We start from the raw sequence: 17,789 nt of genomic DNA on the forward strand, positions 1-17,789 counted from the left end.
GACAAGATGGGCAAAGAGTCCTGCACAAAGCACACTGTTCTGAGGAGGGTTCGAACCGCTAACCTTCAGGTTCGAGGTCTAATCACTGAGCCGCTGCTACACCAATATGGATTAAATTGATTCACTTGAAGTTGCCATCATGAAAGTAGGAAGTATGTACTGAAATCAATCCATCTCTTTCCTAATTGTGACTCGTGCACAACTTCTTTTCAGACATTAAAGTGAAGCAGTCAAACACTGCCACAACCTTGCGACACTTTCTTCTGGGTTTGCGCTTGATAAATGACTTCATAATTATATGCAGGCAGCACACAAGGGTTGAATCAATTAGAATTATACAGACTGTCTGGTCTCTGGTTAACATAACACATGCTGTAGTCTGGCCCCTGGTGTTCTGCTAGTTTGCTGCTTTTGGGGGAAATGCTAGCCCACTGGGGATTCTTCAAAATCTACGGTCCAATAAAAACTCAACACATATTCTCTTATTAAACATGTTTTTACCAGTAGCGTTGGAATGTTGTTAGCCGCGGGTGTGAGTGCGGGTGCACAGCTGAAGGCGGTGCATGTGTAGCGCTGGGTTTGCTTTCAGAGTGACTGTACACGAGGACATTGCCCAGCTGCCCCTGTCCATCACCCCGTCCAACGCACTCACAGTGTACGACAGTGTCCCAGCCAAAAGTGCATGTCTGTCCACTGGAGAGACGCCGCTGCAGACTGTCCCGTCCTCTGCTATGGGGATATAACAAAAGGGTTCAAAGAGTGAATTGTCAAGAGGAAAAATGAAATCCGTTCTAGCTATTTTGGTTTTCAAGTTCATTCTCTTGTTACTTGTCACCGCGCCGAGTTGTGGACTTCAAAGAGGTAAAACTTATTTTCTTGTAATGGTGTTGTTAACATTGTAAATAGTATTGAAAAGAACAATATTACTTTGTGTTCTTTAAGTGATGGACTATAGGACTAATGGATTATAGGCTCATTCTTGGATAAAGATGTATCCATGGATTTCACAGTGAGGAAAAAAAAAATATTTTCAAATGAGTTCAAATGTTCTCAAAAACTGTAAACCGGAAGCTGAAAACCACAAATACTTGACTTGGCTGTGTATTTGTATCAGATGTTGGCAGAGAAGACAAAAAAATGCAAAGAGAGCTTTTCTATGTAAATAAACAAGACGTTTATGTATTATGTTAGAGGTGTGGGTTAAATGGGGCTATAAAAGTCGTAATTCAGTAGTAATAGAATAGAAAACAGGACCAAAGGGAGGTGTTGTTCCCATGTTAAATCATTTTTGTTGCAGTTTGGTTGCGGGCAGACGTTTTGCAGTATTATACAATGTAGTTATGAACTTTAAATTCCTTTTGACATTTTAGCATTCATATCATATTCCAATGCTAAAATGTCAAAATTGGTTGTTTAACATGCAGAGATAATGCATGTTAAACAACTTTGATAGTCGATATTTGTTCTACATTGCATAGGAAATGTCTGTTTCCCACTAAAGAGCATTAAATGAATGTTTCAGACAGCTACTTATACTATGACGCTAACATATATACTGTAAATAAGTAGGGAAAATCTGCCCCATTTTGTAACAACTGCACCTTAATTAGCCTTATTAAAGCATGAACAAAGATGAATCAAAGCATGAACAAAGATGAATTAAAGCATTAACAAAGATGAATTAAAGCATGAACAAAGATGAATTAAAGCATGAACAAAGATGAATTAAAGCATTAACAAAGATGAATTAAAGCATGAACAAAGATGAATCAAAGCATGAACAAAGATGAATTAAAGCATTAACAAAGATGAATTAAAGCATGAACAAAGATGAATCAAAGCATGAACAAAGATGAATTAAAGCATGAACAAAGATGAATTAAAGCATTAACAAAGATGAATTAAAGCATGAACAAAGATGAATCAAAGCATGAACAAAGATGAATTAAAGCATGAACAAAGATGAATTAAAGCATGAACAAAGATGAATCAAAGCATGAACAAAGATGAATCAAAGCATGAACAAAGATGAATTAAAGCATGAACAAAGATGAATTAAAGCATGAACAAAGATGAATTAAAGCATTAACAAAGATGAATTAAAGCATGAACAAAGATGAATCAAAGCATGAACAAAGATGAATTAAAGCATTAACAAAGATGAATTAAAGCATGAACAAAGATGAATCAAAGCATGAACAAAGATGAATTAAAGCATGAACAAAGATGAATTAAAGCATTAACAAAGATGAATTAAAGCATGAACAAAGATGAATCAAAGCATGAACAAAGATGAATTAAAGCATGAACAAAGATGAATTAAAGCATGAACAAAGATGAATCAAAGCATGAACAAAGATGAATCAAAGCATGAACAAAGATGAATTAAAGCATGAACAAAGATGAATTAAAGCATGAACAAAGATGAATTAAAGCATGAACAAAGATGAATCAAAGCATGAACAAAGACTTCATTCATAACAAACAAATCGTTTTTTAAATAATTATTCAGGCTTGTTACTACAAACTAAAAGAGTTTAAGGGTATCAATTAAGTAGTTATTACTCACGTAAGAGTACTGAATCATTCTTAATATATAATTTGGTCATATCAATTAAGTCTTTGTTAATGCTTTATTAAGGCCGTTAAATGTGTAGTTGTTATAATACTGCATTATCAAAATATTCCATGTAGTTAGACTAGATAGACTCATATAGCACATATTTCCTGTCCGTTCTGTTGCGCAGGCCCTGGACAGCAGCACTCACCTGTTGTGCCGGCTTTAATGGAGCAGGAGGTGTTTATAAGACAGTGCTGTGTAAATCTGACAAAACCCTCACTGCACTGCACCACATCCTGTCAGAGAGTACACCAGAGATCCTGTGACCTGCTAGATCCTCCTGCTGACTCATCCAATCAGACCATTATCGGTCAAAGAGTGCAAGATTACCTCTCGGTGGATGGAGGCGGTTCAAAGAGTAAAAAAAGAGTATGAGAGCCAGTGGTAGTTAATTAATCATATTTTTTCATCAGTCAAGTTGCAGTTTGTGAAAAAGAAAAGGCTGTGTGCTACACAAATGCAGAGAAAATGTACATACAACGTACACCTTTTCATGACACTTTAAACAATCATTCAAAAACATGTTGTCAGGTCTAATTATTTCACTTGATTTTGGCCCTTTCTTTTTTTTTTTACAATCTGGTTGCTAAGTAACAGTTGTGGAATTACGGCCCTTGTCCCAATACTCGCACTACACACTTGACTGAAGTGTGCATTTTCTGAGAGTGCATGAGATGTGAGTGCACAAGGGAGCACCGGGTAAACTGGAGAACTGGGACAGTTTTCACACTTCATGGCGTTGGTGAACTAAAACCGCTGCGTAAAACAGCTGCCAGTGTGTTGTTAAACTGCAGTATATTGAAATAAATAAATACTATAAAATATTTAAGTAAAACTGCAGTTGAATTAATCACAAAGCTCAGTTAGGTTGGATAATGTGTTGACCACAAACAAATGAGAACAGGTTTTTACATCGTTGTTGCTGAACATTTGCATATTTAAAAAAATAAATAAATAAATAAATAAATATATATATATATATATATATATATATATATATATATATATATATATATATATATATATATATATATCACCAGTTTTGTACACTTCTGCGGCTGGCCGTGAAGTGCAAGTATTGGGACTGGGCGTATACCTTCATATTTCTGGCCATGTCTTACCAGGAAGTCATATTATAAACTGGCAAAATATTTGGTAAAATCTTAAATATAATCAAATCCCCTCTGCTTTAATGTCATATGGACTGTAAGTGAATATGAATAAGATTGTGTTATTCAATACAGTGTCCATCCACTTTATTGAATGGGAAAATACTTAATTGATATTGCTATGACATAGTTGAATTGCACTATGTAAACTTTTTAGGGGCCATACTTGTAGTGAGTAATACTTCTTTGCCGTGAATGTTCCATAGTACAACATTAAACATACCTAACGGCCCAATGGTATCACCTCATTAGAGAAGGTGTTCATACATCAGAAATGTAACTTAGAGCAGCTTTAACATTACATCCCTGATATCTTGTCAGTGTTAAAAAAGAAGAAAAACGTGCAGATGAACAACAATATTGACACAATCAAGGTAATACATTATATGAAGTATCACTAGCTGGTATACAGTATGCAAAATATTTAATTCACTTTTTACTTTACATTGGTGTTTGTCTTGTCTTTCTTTCTTTTTTTATAATCCCTGTTCATATTTGTGGACCAGATACTCTCCTGCTGTCACTGTGTCTCTGCTAACAATAATCCACACAAACAATAGACGGCTCTGACGGATCTGATTTGTCCTGCAATATTGACTCAAAGAATGGAAAAAGTTTTGATAATATGAAAGACATGGTCTATGCTTTGGACAAACTCTAAATGAAGACATTTGCTTCAAATTAAGAACAACATTTAAACGTTACAAACATATGTAACAATGTATATGTATTTAAATGACAGTAAACTAGCAACATCATACTCTATTTACTGCAAAGGTATTGTGCAATGTAAGCAATACAAAATAACTAATCTGATAGATTCCATAAAGATGTTATTGTTTTCTCCATAAAGCTTTGAAATATCTATCTCTGTGGAAACAAGCAGGGGGTGGGCCCTTCACGAGAAGAGTTGTACATTCCCTAATGCACATTCAAGCTTTAGGATAGTGACGGGTATATTAATATATATCGATACTTCTGCAAAAATGTTAATACTTAAAATGTTTAAAAACATTTTTTTAAACTTAAAAAAAAAGAAGAATACTTTGTTCATATTAGTAAAGCTGGGGTGAAGAGAACATCATTCTAAAATAATTGCCAAGGTAAAATTCAGTTGCAATGCATTTTAGTACAACATTGATTTGTATTGGTATTGAATCGATACCACAATACTTATTTTAATGGGGGCTATTCTACATAGTAAAGTAGATATCGAATTTACATAATTGAAGAATTGCCTGTATACATACAATACATTGCTCTCTTCTGACACTCAACGGTCAAAACGCATTGTCTCTCTTAATAATGGACTTTTAATCAGATCCTGAATCTGCCCAGACAACAACCTGACAGAAAGAGCTACTGATGACATAGTGAAATGCTCCATCCCAACTTTTAGAACTCAATATAGCCTATTGAAAAGTAATAAGATCAGAAAAAAATGTACACAAGTTAAGCTATTGTACCAACAATGTATTGAAGATAATGCAGTTTCATTAATACTTGTGTGATAATGGATTAAATGAAGTATTGTTTTAGCAGTTTGACTGACCCAGAAAAGCACATGACACATTGGGCCTAAGTGACATTGATGCAACCGGGCGCCAAACTGGCAACTAACATGGAAGAATCAGATTTACTGCTGTCACTGGTGGACAGGACAATGGGCAGCGGACAAGGCCAGAGCATGCACTGGATATTTGGGCACAGAGTTGAGAACGGTCAACAATACTCTGGAAGCTTGAGCCAAAATGTCCGTCGTACATCACGATTTATTTATGTGTAGAAAAGAACACAACCAAACCTTTTGTTATCATGGTAATTTATGCCGTCGTCCAACTGAGAGTGCTAAAAGTAGAAACAGGCATCTGGACCTGTTTTGGGAATTGAAAGCTGTTTTAAATGATGTCCATATGTCAGTCGTATTGTCTATTTTAGTATAAGATTTTTTTTGAACTACTGGGATTTTAGAGAAAGTGAAGAAAGTGCACATTAAATCATAATATTAGGCACCAGATGCTATACGCATGTTTTAAGAGACGATATCGGTTTGGTAAAAATGGAAAAGGTAGTGGATAAGTAAAGTATTATGTCATACTGTAATTTGGCCACCAGAGGTCAGCGTACTCTTTATGTTGTTCCCAGGCAAAGATAATGTGTGTGCCTCACTGTGAATGACATGAGATACAATGAAATTATTTTACATGGAAACTTGTTTTTGCTTGTGTGTGACATCATATAAATGATACGTATTTGTTTTGGAATAAGTAAGGTTTATTTTTGGTATAATATTCCCATGGGCAGATTCCCATCCACGGTTGGTCTGAAAAGGTTAAGCAAAAACTGGTGTATACGTCTTAAATGTACTAAACTGTGTAGATGTCAATGGAAGGTTAGTCCTGAGCACGATTTACCATTATAAAACATCTGGCATATTAGAACATGTTCCATTATTTGCTATTCACCTATGTGCAAAATATATCTGTGTGTGTATATGTATTCCTTAGTCATAAAGTCTTCCCCAAGTATATAAAACAATTACATCTGCAGTTCTGCTATCATTTCCAGATGTTTCAATATAAGCATGATTTAAGCTTGACAAATGTATTTCTTTCCTAACTCTTGTCTCACTTATCCAAAAAACAAACCTTCTACTTCTACCAAGTCATTTACCAAGTCATTTACCTGATCGTCACATGATTAAACCAGGCTCGACTCTCTTAAAACTCCAACAGTGCGTCAGATTTCCTCTCATCGAGTGCTAAAAGTTGATCAGAACAGGAGGCGTGCAGCAGATACAACCTGGTCCTGAACTTTGTATTAAAAATATTTCAGATTGTTTGAATTCTTGATTCTTGCTGAAACAAAGAACTTCGAAATTGGCCAGATTTTAGACTGTTAATATTTATTTTCACTCTTGTAACTTAATCTGGTAGGCGTTTAGTGACAGTTGTCTGCTAAGAATGTGTAATGTATCATTTGTAACCAAGGCTGCTCCACAATATCAATTCAAATATCACCCTCTACAGTAAAAACCATAGGTGTATTTGTCTTTTTAACACTTTTTTATTTCTAAATGAAATTGTAAATTCAAAAGTACATGTTTTACCATTATGTCCCTAATGTGGATTGGACAGTTAGAGGATTCAGTTGGAGAAAAAAAAAGTGTTATTGTATTGAATTAATGTAGATAACTGTAACTGTCAAGCCGCTGTGTTTAAAGGTGCTCTTTGTTAGTTTTCTGGTGAAGCTTTTCTCCATGGAATCTGAAAAGTTACACAGTAGCTTTAAGAAAAGCATTTTTAGTCATTGTTTTCTGATATTAGTATAAACAATTGAAAGCAAAAATGAAAGGGACACATGTTTTACTTTTGCAAACCTATTTTATTTACATTTGTGCACGTTGTGGCTAAAATGCTTTTAAAACCATTCATATGAGATCAATCAATATGAATACAAATACTGTCAATATTGTGGATATTCAATGAAGACGGAAAAATGTATAAAATGCATCTTTTTTAATGTTTCCCAATGTTCTTCTCCAGCTCCTCGGATCATCACACTATTGGAGACAGTGGACGTGCTGCTGGACCACAATGCCACGTTTATCTGTGAAGTGGAGTCCCGCCCCTCTGCTGACATCACATGGACCAAGAACAACCATCAAATTATGTACGTCGTAACCAAGTATTCAACTATTACAATTTTATCAAACAAGAAAAATCCATTGTAATTTGGATTCTTGCTTTGTCCTTCCAGGTACTACGACCAGCGTTACATCACCAAGGAGCAGGGCCAAATGCTCATCATCCCACACGTGCGAGAGGCTGATAATGGAGAGTACTGCTGCATTGCCAGTAATGGTATTGGGGAACCAGCCAAGAGCTGTGGGGCGCTGCAGCTAAAAATGAGTATGTTTTTTTTAAATTTGAACTATTTCCTCAAATTTGTGGTGAATAGTTAGTTGAATGGATGAACGTTTGTGCCCAAATCCAGATCCAGGCAAGGCAAGTTTATTTTAGAGCACAATTTGTACTTAAGGCAATTCAAAGTGCTTGACACATCAGGGGGAAAAAGAAAGAAATCACAAATAATTTTAAGGCATAAAAGAGAAGAGTGCAAAGGAAAATCCTTTCAGTCATATGCGCAGCTAAACAAAACTGTTTTTAGCTTAAATTTGAACATTGTCAGAGTAGAAGCCTGTCTCACATCTTCAGGAAGACTGTTCCAGATTTTAGCTGCATAAAACTGAAACGCAGATGTTTAGTCCTGACTCTGGCACCAGCAGGAGGCCGGTCCATGTTTAGTCCTGACTCTGGCACCAGCAGGAGGCCGGTCCATGTTTAGTCCTGACTCTGGCACCAGCAGGAGGCCGGTCCATGTTTAGTCCTGACTCTGGCACCAGCAGGAGGCCGGTCCATGTTTAGTCCTGACTCTGGCACCAGCAGGAGGCCGGTCCATGTTTAGTCCTGACTCTGGCACCAGCAGGAGGCCGGTCCATGTTTAGTCCTGACTCTGGCACCAGCAGGAGGCCGGTCCATGTTTAGTCCTGACTCTGGCACCAGCAGGAGGCCGGTCCATGTTTAGTCCTGACTCTGGCACCAGCAGGAGGCCGGTCCATGTTTTGTCCTGACTCTGGCACCAGCAGGAGGCCGGTCCCTGAGGTCCTCAGAGATGGTTCATGTGGCACTAACATGTCCCAGATGTACTTTGGTGCTAGGCCATGGAGAGAGGTTGAGATACAGGGAGAGAATGATGAGTTAGTTGGTGAAAATATATATTTTTGGAGGCGAGACACTGGTGATGGTGAAGGTGAAGATGAAGCTGGATGAGGAGGCTAATGCCTTTGCTGCTAAGGTGGAAGTTGAGCAAAGGTTCCACCAATCACTGTCACTTTTTTGAGCCATTAAATACAGCATATGTCGAAACACTCAAAAAAAGGCGGGAGCCACAACAGGAAAGCTCTCGACTAAACGTCACTCTTATCCCGCTCTGTTGTTGTTGTTTCCTCTGGAACATTTTCTGTTGCGTTTGGTGTAAAAAGTCTGTTGCTTTTCAGAGCTAGCTAGATAGCATGGCTAGCTCTGTGCAGGGTTAAAATTGATAAAGGAAAGATCTGCTCAAATCACACAATCCGGCAGTTCATAACTTCAGTCTCTCGAGATGACTGATGGCTCTGAGTGCATTTATTTGAATGATTTGATGCGTTGAAAGTAAAAGACAGAACGTTGTGATTGGCCGACAATAACAGGTGAGAGAGGATTATTAAAAAGTTGTATTTATTTGTTTCTGCTAGAACCACAAATCAAGCGCCATCCCACCAATGTCACCCTGCTGATTGATTCCAAAGCCGTGTTGCCGTGTGTTACGTTCGGCAACCCCAAACCCGATATCACCTGGCTGAAAGACGATGAGATTATCAAGGTGTGCACAGATTTGTTGAGAAGAATTACGCTTTTTTTAAGGTCAGTTTCATTTCTTTCTGTTTGATCCTAACCCAGCTGAGCGAGCGTGTGATCATCTTAGACTATGGAGCACTGAAGATCCACAACATTCAGAAGGAGGATGCCGGCCATTATCGATGTGTGGCCAGGAACAGTTTTGGATTGGCTTTCTCCAAACCGGTTACCATAGAAGTGCAAGGTATGTTTCTTCAATATTGTAATCCTCATTCAAAAGAGGCCACTGACAAGCTAAATGTATATCTTAAATGCTTTGGGACGTTTGTAATAGATTGATTGGTTCAAGCAAAAAAATGTATAAGAAGTAACTAAAACGTCATTGATATCCAATTCCAACTTCATTACTTCCTTGACTACAAAGTTATTACTATTGCAAACACACGTATGCCCCCCACAGACACATAACCGCCGCGGGGGCCGTGAGTTATGGATGTTGTCTCATCACAGAACCTTATGGATCCGCATATGCCTCGTGCAACGCATTAAAGTGTCCCCATCGTCTGCCTGTGATTTGTGTCTGTCTGCAGCGCCGGCTCGGATCCTGCGGGTTCCAAAAGAAAAGAGGGTAGCATATGGCAACCAGATCTCCCTGGAGTGCAACGCTACCGGCAACCCCATCCCCACCATCACCTGGCTGGAGAACGGAAACACTGTGAGTTGGAGGAATGTTGAAGAAGATCACAAATGAACGTTTCACTTTCGTCAAAATAAAACTGGAGAAACACAGACTGGGGCACCTCCTCCAAAAAAATATCGGCACCAAATATCGATTTTTCAATATCCATATCAATAATCATGTATTTGTTGCACCCTCGAATGATACGATGATAAATTCCGTTTTGCAACTTTTAATAAGTGCACGGTTCTGAATACACATATTTGAGGCACGCAGGGGTACAACACCCACAACACACCTGGGCCACACTCAACACAATAAAATAGGCGTGGCTGACCTACTTTTAACTCCACACACCGTCCAGGTACAGCCCCTGTCATGGACGTGCGCCCTAATTCAAGTGCGCCGTGATAAATGTACAATCCAACACACAAAAGTAATAATCATTTAGCAGTGTATTGCACCTTCACAATTAAATATTAGCATAATAAATTAGATGAGCTACATATTATTTTAGCTATTCTTTTTGCCTTGACAGTTTCATTATCATAGATGCTACGCTTGATATGCTAATTGTGTAAATGGTAACTGTAAGTACAAGAATATAAAAAACAATGTGTGGTTTAGTTTGGTACATGCGCATCGGGAAAATAAAGCGCGGATCAGTTTGGACAATAGTTGTTACAGTCCATTGGTTGTCACGTAATACTGCCAGGCATTTTGTCACATAGCGTACATTATCACACATTGTCAGCTGCCGATCCTCATGTGTAACGCTGTGACAATAACAATTGGTTGCTATAAAACAGTCTGTTGTTTTGTCATCGTTATTGTCAGTGCCTTTTGTTTCAGTAAATATCAATGACAAAACATTGCACTGATATTGTGACACAATTAAGAACCCAGGCCTCTTCAATTGGTCCGTCTGGTCCAGCCCTCAGCCCATGATCCCATTAAATCGAAATGTTTTTTGCCATTTGTAACATATTAGTTCACTCAATGCGTAACTGGGTAAGTTTTTGTTTGACCTGTTTAGTCCTGTTAGATACTTGGATAATGTTGTATTATTGAAATTGCGGATAATGTGTGAAAAGTGGCCATAAATGTCCACTCCAATGGACATAATACAACTTTTACTAATGTTTAAAAGATTAGGTTCCTATATATTGAAAATGTATTGTCAAAATAGAAACCAGTACACAAAAAGCACAGCACTATCTCTTTCTCAAAAAAACTACGGTGTGTAATCTTAAATGTTACACTTTATTTGTGTTCCTAAAATGTGTATGATGTAAATATTGTGTATATTCTTGTGTTTCTGTCCAGTGCACACATTCACACCTCTCTGTGCTTCAGCTGTAGGATCAGTTATCCAAACAGAGCAGGAATTCCCATTATGTTGACAGAGGATCGAGGAGATTGCTTTTCATTTAGTCACTAATACGGGGAGTTATCATAGGGTGATTACATTATATTGACTGATTATTTCAGATGAAGCTGCATGATGCTCATCAAGTCTTCTGATTAGAACAGCTTTGAATGGATTTAATGAAAACATACTTGCCTTTATGCGTGTGTGGTCCCTTAAAGGAATCTGGTTTTAATATGTTCCCATATAACTTAAAACACTAGGCAACACCCAACGCTTGGCAGTTTGAGGGCTCACATTTATTGAGCTTTTTGTAGAGTCAGATTTTTCTTGATTTATTTCCCATTTATCTCTCATCATTCATATGCCTTAATTTATGAAGTTTAGGTATGTCAAGAAGTTCCACACTGTCATGTTGTGGAGATGAAGTAAAGTGCTGTAATTATATGAAATGTAAAAAATCAAATGGTTGATTTTAAACAAGAGCAACCAATGAAAGAAAATAAAAAAAAACATGTCAAAACAAGTCAAAATCAAAAATAAATATATTTATTGGGCATTTCTCTTTTCATATCAGTAAGTGATTGAATGATTTACTGAGAGAGAAAAAATGATATGTTCACGTATTGAACAAATCAGAAATTCACATTGCATTTAAGATGTGACTCAAATCAGTTTTCATGTGTGAACACAACAGCCCTGAAGTGTCTGACGAGAACCAAGACCAAACCAGGAGTCGTGCTGTTGCGCTTAAGGAAGCACCTTCTGTCACTACAAGTCAATAGTCATCTTTATCTTTTGTCTTTAATAGGCAAAATATTATATTTTAGCTTTGTCACACTTTACAAAACCATTTATTTTTAAAGAATTACTAAACTTTTTTATTCCCTTCTGTTTTAGTAAAAAAAAAAAAAATTACAAGATTTTAAACATTTCTTAGAAAATGTAGCAAATTTACTAGAAAAGAGGAATAATGACTCTCCTTCTCTAGCCATAAGCCTCTGCTGCACTGGAAAGTGGGATCCGGTATGATATATATTTAAAAAACGAAGCAAATAGGCCTAAAATTAGAGAAAAGTAACAACTTTGCTGGTTTTTTAATTTATTTTTTTTATTTTTTTTAGCAAATTTGCATATTAAACATCTGAAATGTGCATGTATTTTCCTCCCAATTTTTTTTTTTTTTCTGTCTAAATGTCTTGCAGATTTGTATATTTTATTTCATCTATAAGTAACCCTACAAATGGACCAAAACATCTGAATCTGAATTTAGTCATTATGTACTTCTCTGTGTTATTACATGACCCTGCGCTGCGTGGGTCAAATGTGCACTGCATTAGGTGTGACGTGCACCCAGCACAAGTAAACTGCACTGGACGTTGACCCCCCTGACCACTATATTATAATCATGCATGATTTTGGCTGCATGTTGATGTCTTGCCTGAAAGAACTTGTCCCTAAACGTGTGACCAGCGTATCTCCAATCAACACCTTCTCCTGCTCCCATGTATCATTTATATTTGTATGTGTAAAACAGGATCTAATAACAACATGTACATTTTATTCCTATCTTTGACCATGCGTGAATACAAGCACGTCTGGAAATGAAAACAAGACTATATTAATCACTGACAATGAACGCACGCCACATTTTAACCACATGACAGCTTGGATTATGTAACAATGTCTTATGTCATCATTCAACACAAAAACTCTCTGGCTGAATACTGAGATATAGAATAAACAGAGCCTATTTTGAAAAGCAATGTCTAGCAGGTTTCGCCTAATATAATATTATTTCTTCATTTTCTCCAGATCAGCGGTGCCTCGGTGGATGAAACGCTGGTGGCAGATGTGATTCTTTCTTTTCTGAAGGTCACGGTAACTAAACCAGCCCTGTACACCTGCCTGGCCTCCAACAAGCACAGCGCCGGGGCCAACACGGTCAAAGCCACAGCGAGAGTCACCGTCGCCGGTAACAATCAGGCTCTAGACATTTGTAATCATGTTGTGTTCCATTACATGTTCTGTGTGAGTCAACAATGACATCTTTTATGAGTCCTCATGATTTGGGTCCCGTCTGTTTCAGTTTCAAAGGATAAACATAAATACTATGCAGTTTTATAGCAGTCTTTTATTCAGCTATTCAGGTTTATTCAGTTTAGCGATGTATCACATGTAATTGACTCATTGCACACCCAGAGCCACAGTTCTGTACTGTACTTAAATGTGCACTATGGAACTATGGAACTATGGCAAGGCAAGGCAAGTTTATATGTAGCGCACATTTCATACACAAGGCAATTCAAAGTGCTTCACACAGCAGGAAAAATGCATTAAAATCACAAAGAAATTACAGAAACAGAAATACAATAAAATTAACTAAACTAAAAATTATCAATCCAACTGATTGTTTAAACTAATAAAATCACAAACAAAAGAGAAGAGTGCAAAGAAAAAATCCTTTCAGTCATATGCGCAGCTAAACAAAACAGTTTTTAGCTTAGATTTGAACATTGTCAGAGTAGAAGCCTGTCTCACATCTTCAGGAAGACTGTTCCAGATTTTAGCTGCATAAAACTGAAACGCAGATTCCCCATGTTTAGTCCTGACTCTGGCACCAGCAGGAGGACGGTCCATGTTTAGTCCTGACTCTGGCACCAGCAGGAGGCCGGTCCATGTTTAGTCCTGACTCTGGCACCAGCAGGAGGCCGGTCCATGTTTAGTCCTGACTCTGGCACCAGCAGGAGGCCGGTCCATGTTTAGTCCTGACTCTGGCACCAGCAGGAGGACGGTCCATGTTTAGTCCTGACTCTGGCACCAGCAGGAGGCCGGTCCATGTTTAGTCCTGACACTGGCACCAGCAGGAGGACGGTCCATGTTTAGTCCTGACTCTGGCACCAGCAGGAGGACGGTCCATGTTTAGTCCTGACTCTGGCACCAGCAGGAGGCCGGTCCATGTTTAGTCCTGACTCTGGCACCAGCAGGAGGCCGGTCCATGTTTAGTCCTGACTCTGGCACCAGCAGGAGGCCGGTCCATGTTTAGTCCTGACTCTGGCACCAGCAGGAGGCCTATGGAACTATGGAACTATGGAAGTGCTCTGGTGCAGGGTCCACCACTTGCATGTCTTCACTGAGCATCATGTTCTTGAAATGTTTCTATCTCCATGATTAGAAAAACAGGTCATGAGTACCCCGCCCAAGTTACTTAATATCCACAGCTCACTTTAGAAAGCACAAATCCTTTTTGTTGCAGTGTTAATGTTGCACTCATTACCTCTTGTGTTATTCTTTGGAGCCTCAGCTGTGGTTTTCCCATTTGCCCGACAGATAAACCTCCACACCTCACCCCCTTCCCCCCTCTGACCATGTGCCCTAGACACACTCCGTGGGTCACAGACCACACACACGCACACCCCCACCACGCACACCCCCACGCTCACACACACACTGTCACTGCTTTTGTGACAGAAGCATCATGGCTGCTCTCTTTAAGTCCAAACTGACGATTTATTCTCTAATTTACATGTTTCTGTTTATCGTTTTTCTCCTGCCTCTTCAACTGGTGACATCGGGATTCTGCCACTTCCCCATAGAATGGAGGTAAGATTTGAAAATATATATATTTTTTCCACTAAGGGTTGCTCACTCAAAGCAGAGTACCACAGACTGGTGGTCAATACAGTGGATCATTCAGATGGATGCGTTTAAAATGACTTTATCAAAGTACCTTTAATAAGAATTGGAATGTTCATTTTAGGCCTGTGTCGCAATGCAATGTGGTGCTTTTGAGGTTATTGTGGTAAAATTACTTACATTTGCTGTAAAAAGTTCCGCCTTTATGATTTGATCCAATTCAACTTCCGTAGTACGGTATTTTTTTTTAATCACTTGATACTTGTGCACTTTTGTGATTTGACCTTTTATCTGAAGTATCTTCAATGTAAGATGTAGCTGAATAAGTGAAATCTATGAATCAATTGACAGCCCCGTTTAGAACTGTACACTTGGTTTGGTCTTGTTTTAGTAATGGTTTAGCCTTAATCTAATCCAGTTTTTGCTGTGAATGCACCCTTATGTAAATGAAATGTATGCCAAATGACCATCTATTTGAACATAGAAAAGTACACATACCCTATTGTAGCATTGTCCATTGCTGAACAATAGTGATTATTTCAAAACATGTTCCAACTTTGGCTTCACATCTGGAGCTTATAGGGCAGCATGTACAATGATTGTGAGGAACAAATGATAGAGGAGAAACAAATGCTCGGCTGACCGGGGGAGCTGACTGATTTACAGGTCGAAGTGGATTTGATGCAGTCTTTAGCTGCGGTGAATGAGAAGCCTCCCCCAGAGAGGCCCTTCTGGACTGGGAGAACTCACAGTAAAGTACAGTGTGGTCAGACAGACAGACTAAAGCACAGACGTACAGCAGGGTCACAGGGGCAAAGTATTTAATGCTGAAGTCAGAGAGTTACAAACCTGTATGTAGATAAGGTTTATAATATAAAATAGAGTAAAAGTGATTGGACAAATCTGGCAAAAATGTGTTGAAGCAATTTCAAAAGTCTTACAATATTATAGTGGACTTGAACAAGACCAGTGCAAACTTTTGGGTATAAAATCCATGGTTTTGTCTACAAAATGCCGGCTGAAGAAAAATGAAATGTTGACAATAGGAATTAATATGACTAGTAATATCAAACTGACATACAGTAGGTAAGTCAAAGTATTCAAGCAAAGTCGGACAAATTTAAATGTTATCAATTTGTTTCTGTCATAATTGCTTCTGCTGATATTGCATGTACTATATTTTAGATTAGATATTGTTCTGTCAGGCTTTTCAGACAATTCTTGGACAGGATTTCTTCTGAAAATCATTCATATCTAATTCTTGGTTATGGTTCTAGTTGATTTATTGGCAAAGGTCAAATGGAAATAATGCCAATAAAAGGAGAAAGAGTGTGTGTTGATGTGAGGTTTTGCCAGCTGACCTTTAAAGGTGTCTGAAGTTGGGCTTAGAACTTCTTTAGTTGGTTTTATACTGGGTTGTGTTGAGTTTTAATGTCCGCTGGAGTGAGGTGGCTGGGTTTCACTGCTTGAAGTCGTGGGTGTTTTTGATGTTCCTCAAGAGTTTTCCAATCAATATTTTGGAGGTTTGATGTTAAACTGCTTTTTAGCACATATTCAGACAAGAGGTTACAAAACGTGGCCTCTGTGGAAACACTGTGAACCAGTTTTGCAATGAAAAACCAACCACAACAACAAAACAACACGCATTAATTCATGTTTTCCTTTCACCTAGACTATACAAGGGGGTGACCGGCTACTGCAGTGCCTACCGAGGTGACGTGTGTCGGGGCGTCCTTCGAGACTACTCCCTTGTCTTCTTTAACTCGTCGCTGTCGGATCCAGAGGACATGCAGGAGTTCCTGGTGCAGAGCTGGTGGAACGACCTGGAGGGCCTCAGTGCCACGTGTCGTCCGGCTGTGCGATCGCTGCTGTGTCACTCCGCCTTCCCCGACTGTAACCCCTCAGGCTTAGGGCCGGCTCCCAAACCCGTCTGTAGGTGAGTCAGGCCAGGGCGGCGGTTCAAAGGGTCCAAGTAACACTGAAGCCACTTTATTCATTCTGACTTATTAGAACAAATGTGTCCTAAAAGTTTATTCCGCATTTGTTTTTATCCACTTGCCCACTGGCACAAAACTGATGTTCCAATCCCAACTATCCACGGTACATACTGCTGTTGTGTCCTTGCAAGACACTAAACTCACCTTGTCTCCATCATTTGCATAAGTGTATCAAGTGCAGAAATGTGTATGTAAAAAACAACAAAAAAACTTGATATATATTGATAATCATAATACAATTTAAATGATGGCATTGTTTTTATTTGGTAAATACATAGAACATAAGACATATTTGCATGTATATTTTATATTTAGAGATTTATTTTCAACTTGGCAGCGTCGTAACATAGACAAAGTATCTGTAGCTTCAGAAATGTACGTGTGTATTTCATTGGTATTCAACAAATGTCGTTACCATAAACAAAAGCTTTCATTTACAACAGTTTTCTCCCAAAAATGTCACTTCAGCCTTTTTTATTTTTAATCCTCACAATGCACATTAACCAAAACGTGGCTAACTGAACAGTACATAAATGTGTGTGTGTGACAGGGAGCATTGCCTGGCGGTGAAGGAGTTGTACTGCCATAAAGAGTGGTTACTTCTGGAGAGTGCCACCTCGGGGCAGTCTGGTCTCTATGGTCCTCTCAGTGGGCCTCTCTCTCCTTCTCTACACCTGCCCAACTGCCTGGCTTTATCCAGTCTCCACGCCGACCCGGACACCTGCACACACGTCCCTTTTGTTGGTGTGTATGTTTTATTAGACTTCATGATTTATGTGAACAATAGTTAATTTGGTCATTCATCCAGACACAGTATGTGACAAGTAACTCTTCTAAAATGAAAACTGTATTTTCCGGACACCAGCCAAACAATGCATAATAGAGAAGAAAAAAACATGTATAAGTCGCACTGGAGTATA

The 17,789-nt window shown here is 38.5% G+C and overlaps 1 protein-coding gene across 1 annotated transcript in view; it reads left to right on the forward strand.

Moving 5' to 3' along the window:
* The first annotated feature begins 697 nt into the window (after positions 1-697).
* Positions 698-17,789, forward strand: part of musk (muscle, skeletal, receptor tyrosine kinase) — a 34,029-nt gene continuing 16,937 nt past the window's right edge. The window contains exons 1-10 of the mRNA XM_072455212.1: positions 698-861; positions 7,335-7,461; positions 7,549-7,700; positions 9,086-9,213; positions 9,291-9,432; positions 9,779-9,903; positions 13,052-13,211; positions 14,833-14,839; positions 16,545-16,808; positions 17,420-17,613. Coding sequence (XP_072311313.1) covers positions 780-861; positions 7,335-7,461; positions 7,549-7,700; positions 9,086-9,213; positions 9,291-9,432; positions 9,779-9,903; positions 13,052-13,211; positions 14,833-14,839; positions 16,545-16,808; positions 17,420-17,613 — 1,381 coding nt within the window. The 5' untranslated portion in view covers positions 698-779. The remainder of the gene's footprint in view (positions 862-7,334; positions 7,462-7,548; positions 7,701-9,085; positions 9,214-9,290; positions 9,433-9,778; positions 9,904-13,051; positions 13,212-14,832; positions 14,840-16,544; positions 16,809-17,419; positions 17,614-17,789) is intronic.

This window comes from Eucyclogobius newberryi, unplaced genomic scaffold (genome assembly GCF_026437365.1).
Source record: "Eucyclogobius newberryi isolate DKJ021-1_F unplaced genomic scaffold, fEucNew1.0.hap1 SCAF_2, whole genome shotgun sequence".
In the NCBI taxonomy this organism is placed as follows: domain Eukaryota; kingdom Metazoa; phylum Chordata; class Actinopteri; order Gobiiformes; family Gobiidae; genus Eucyclogobius; species Eucyclogobius newberryi.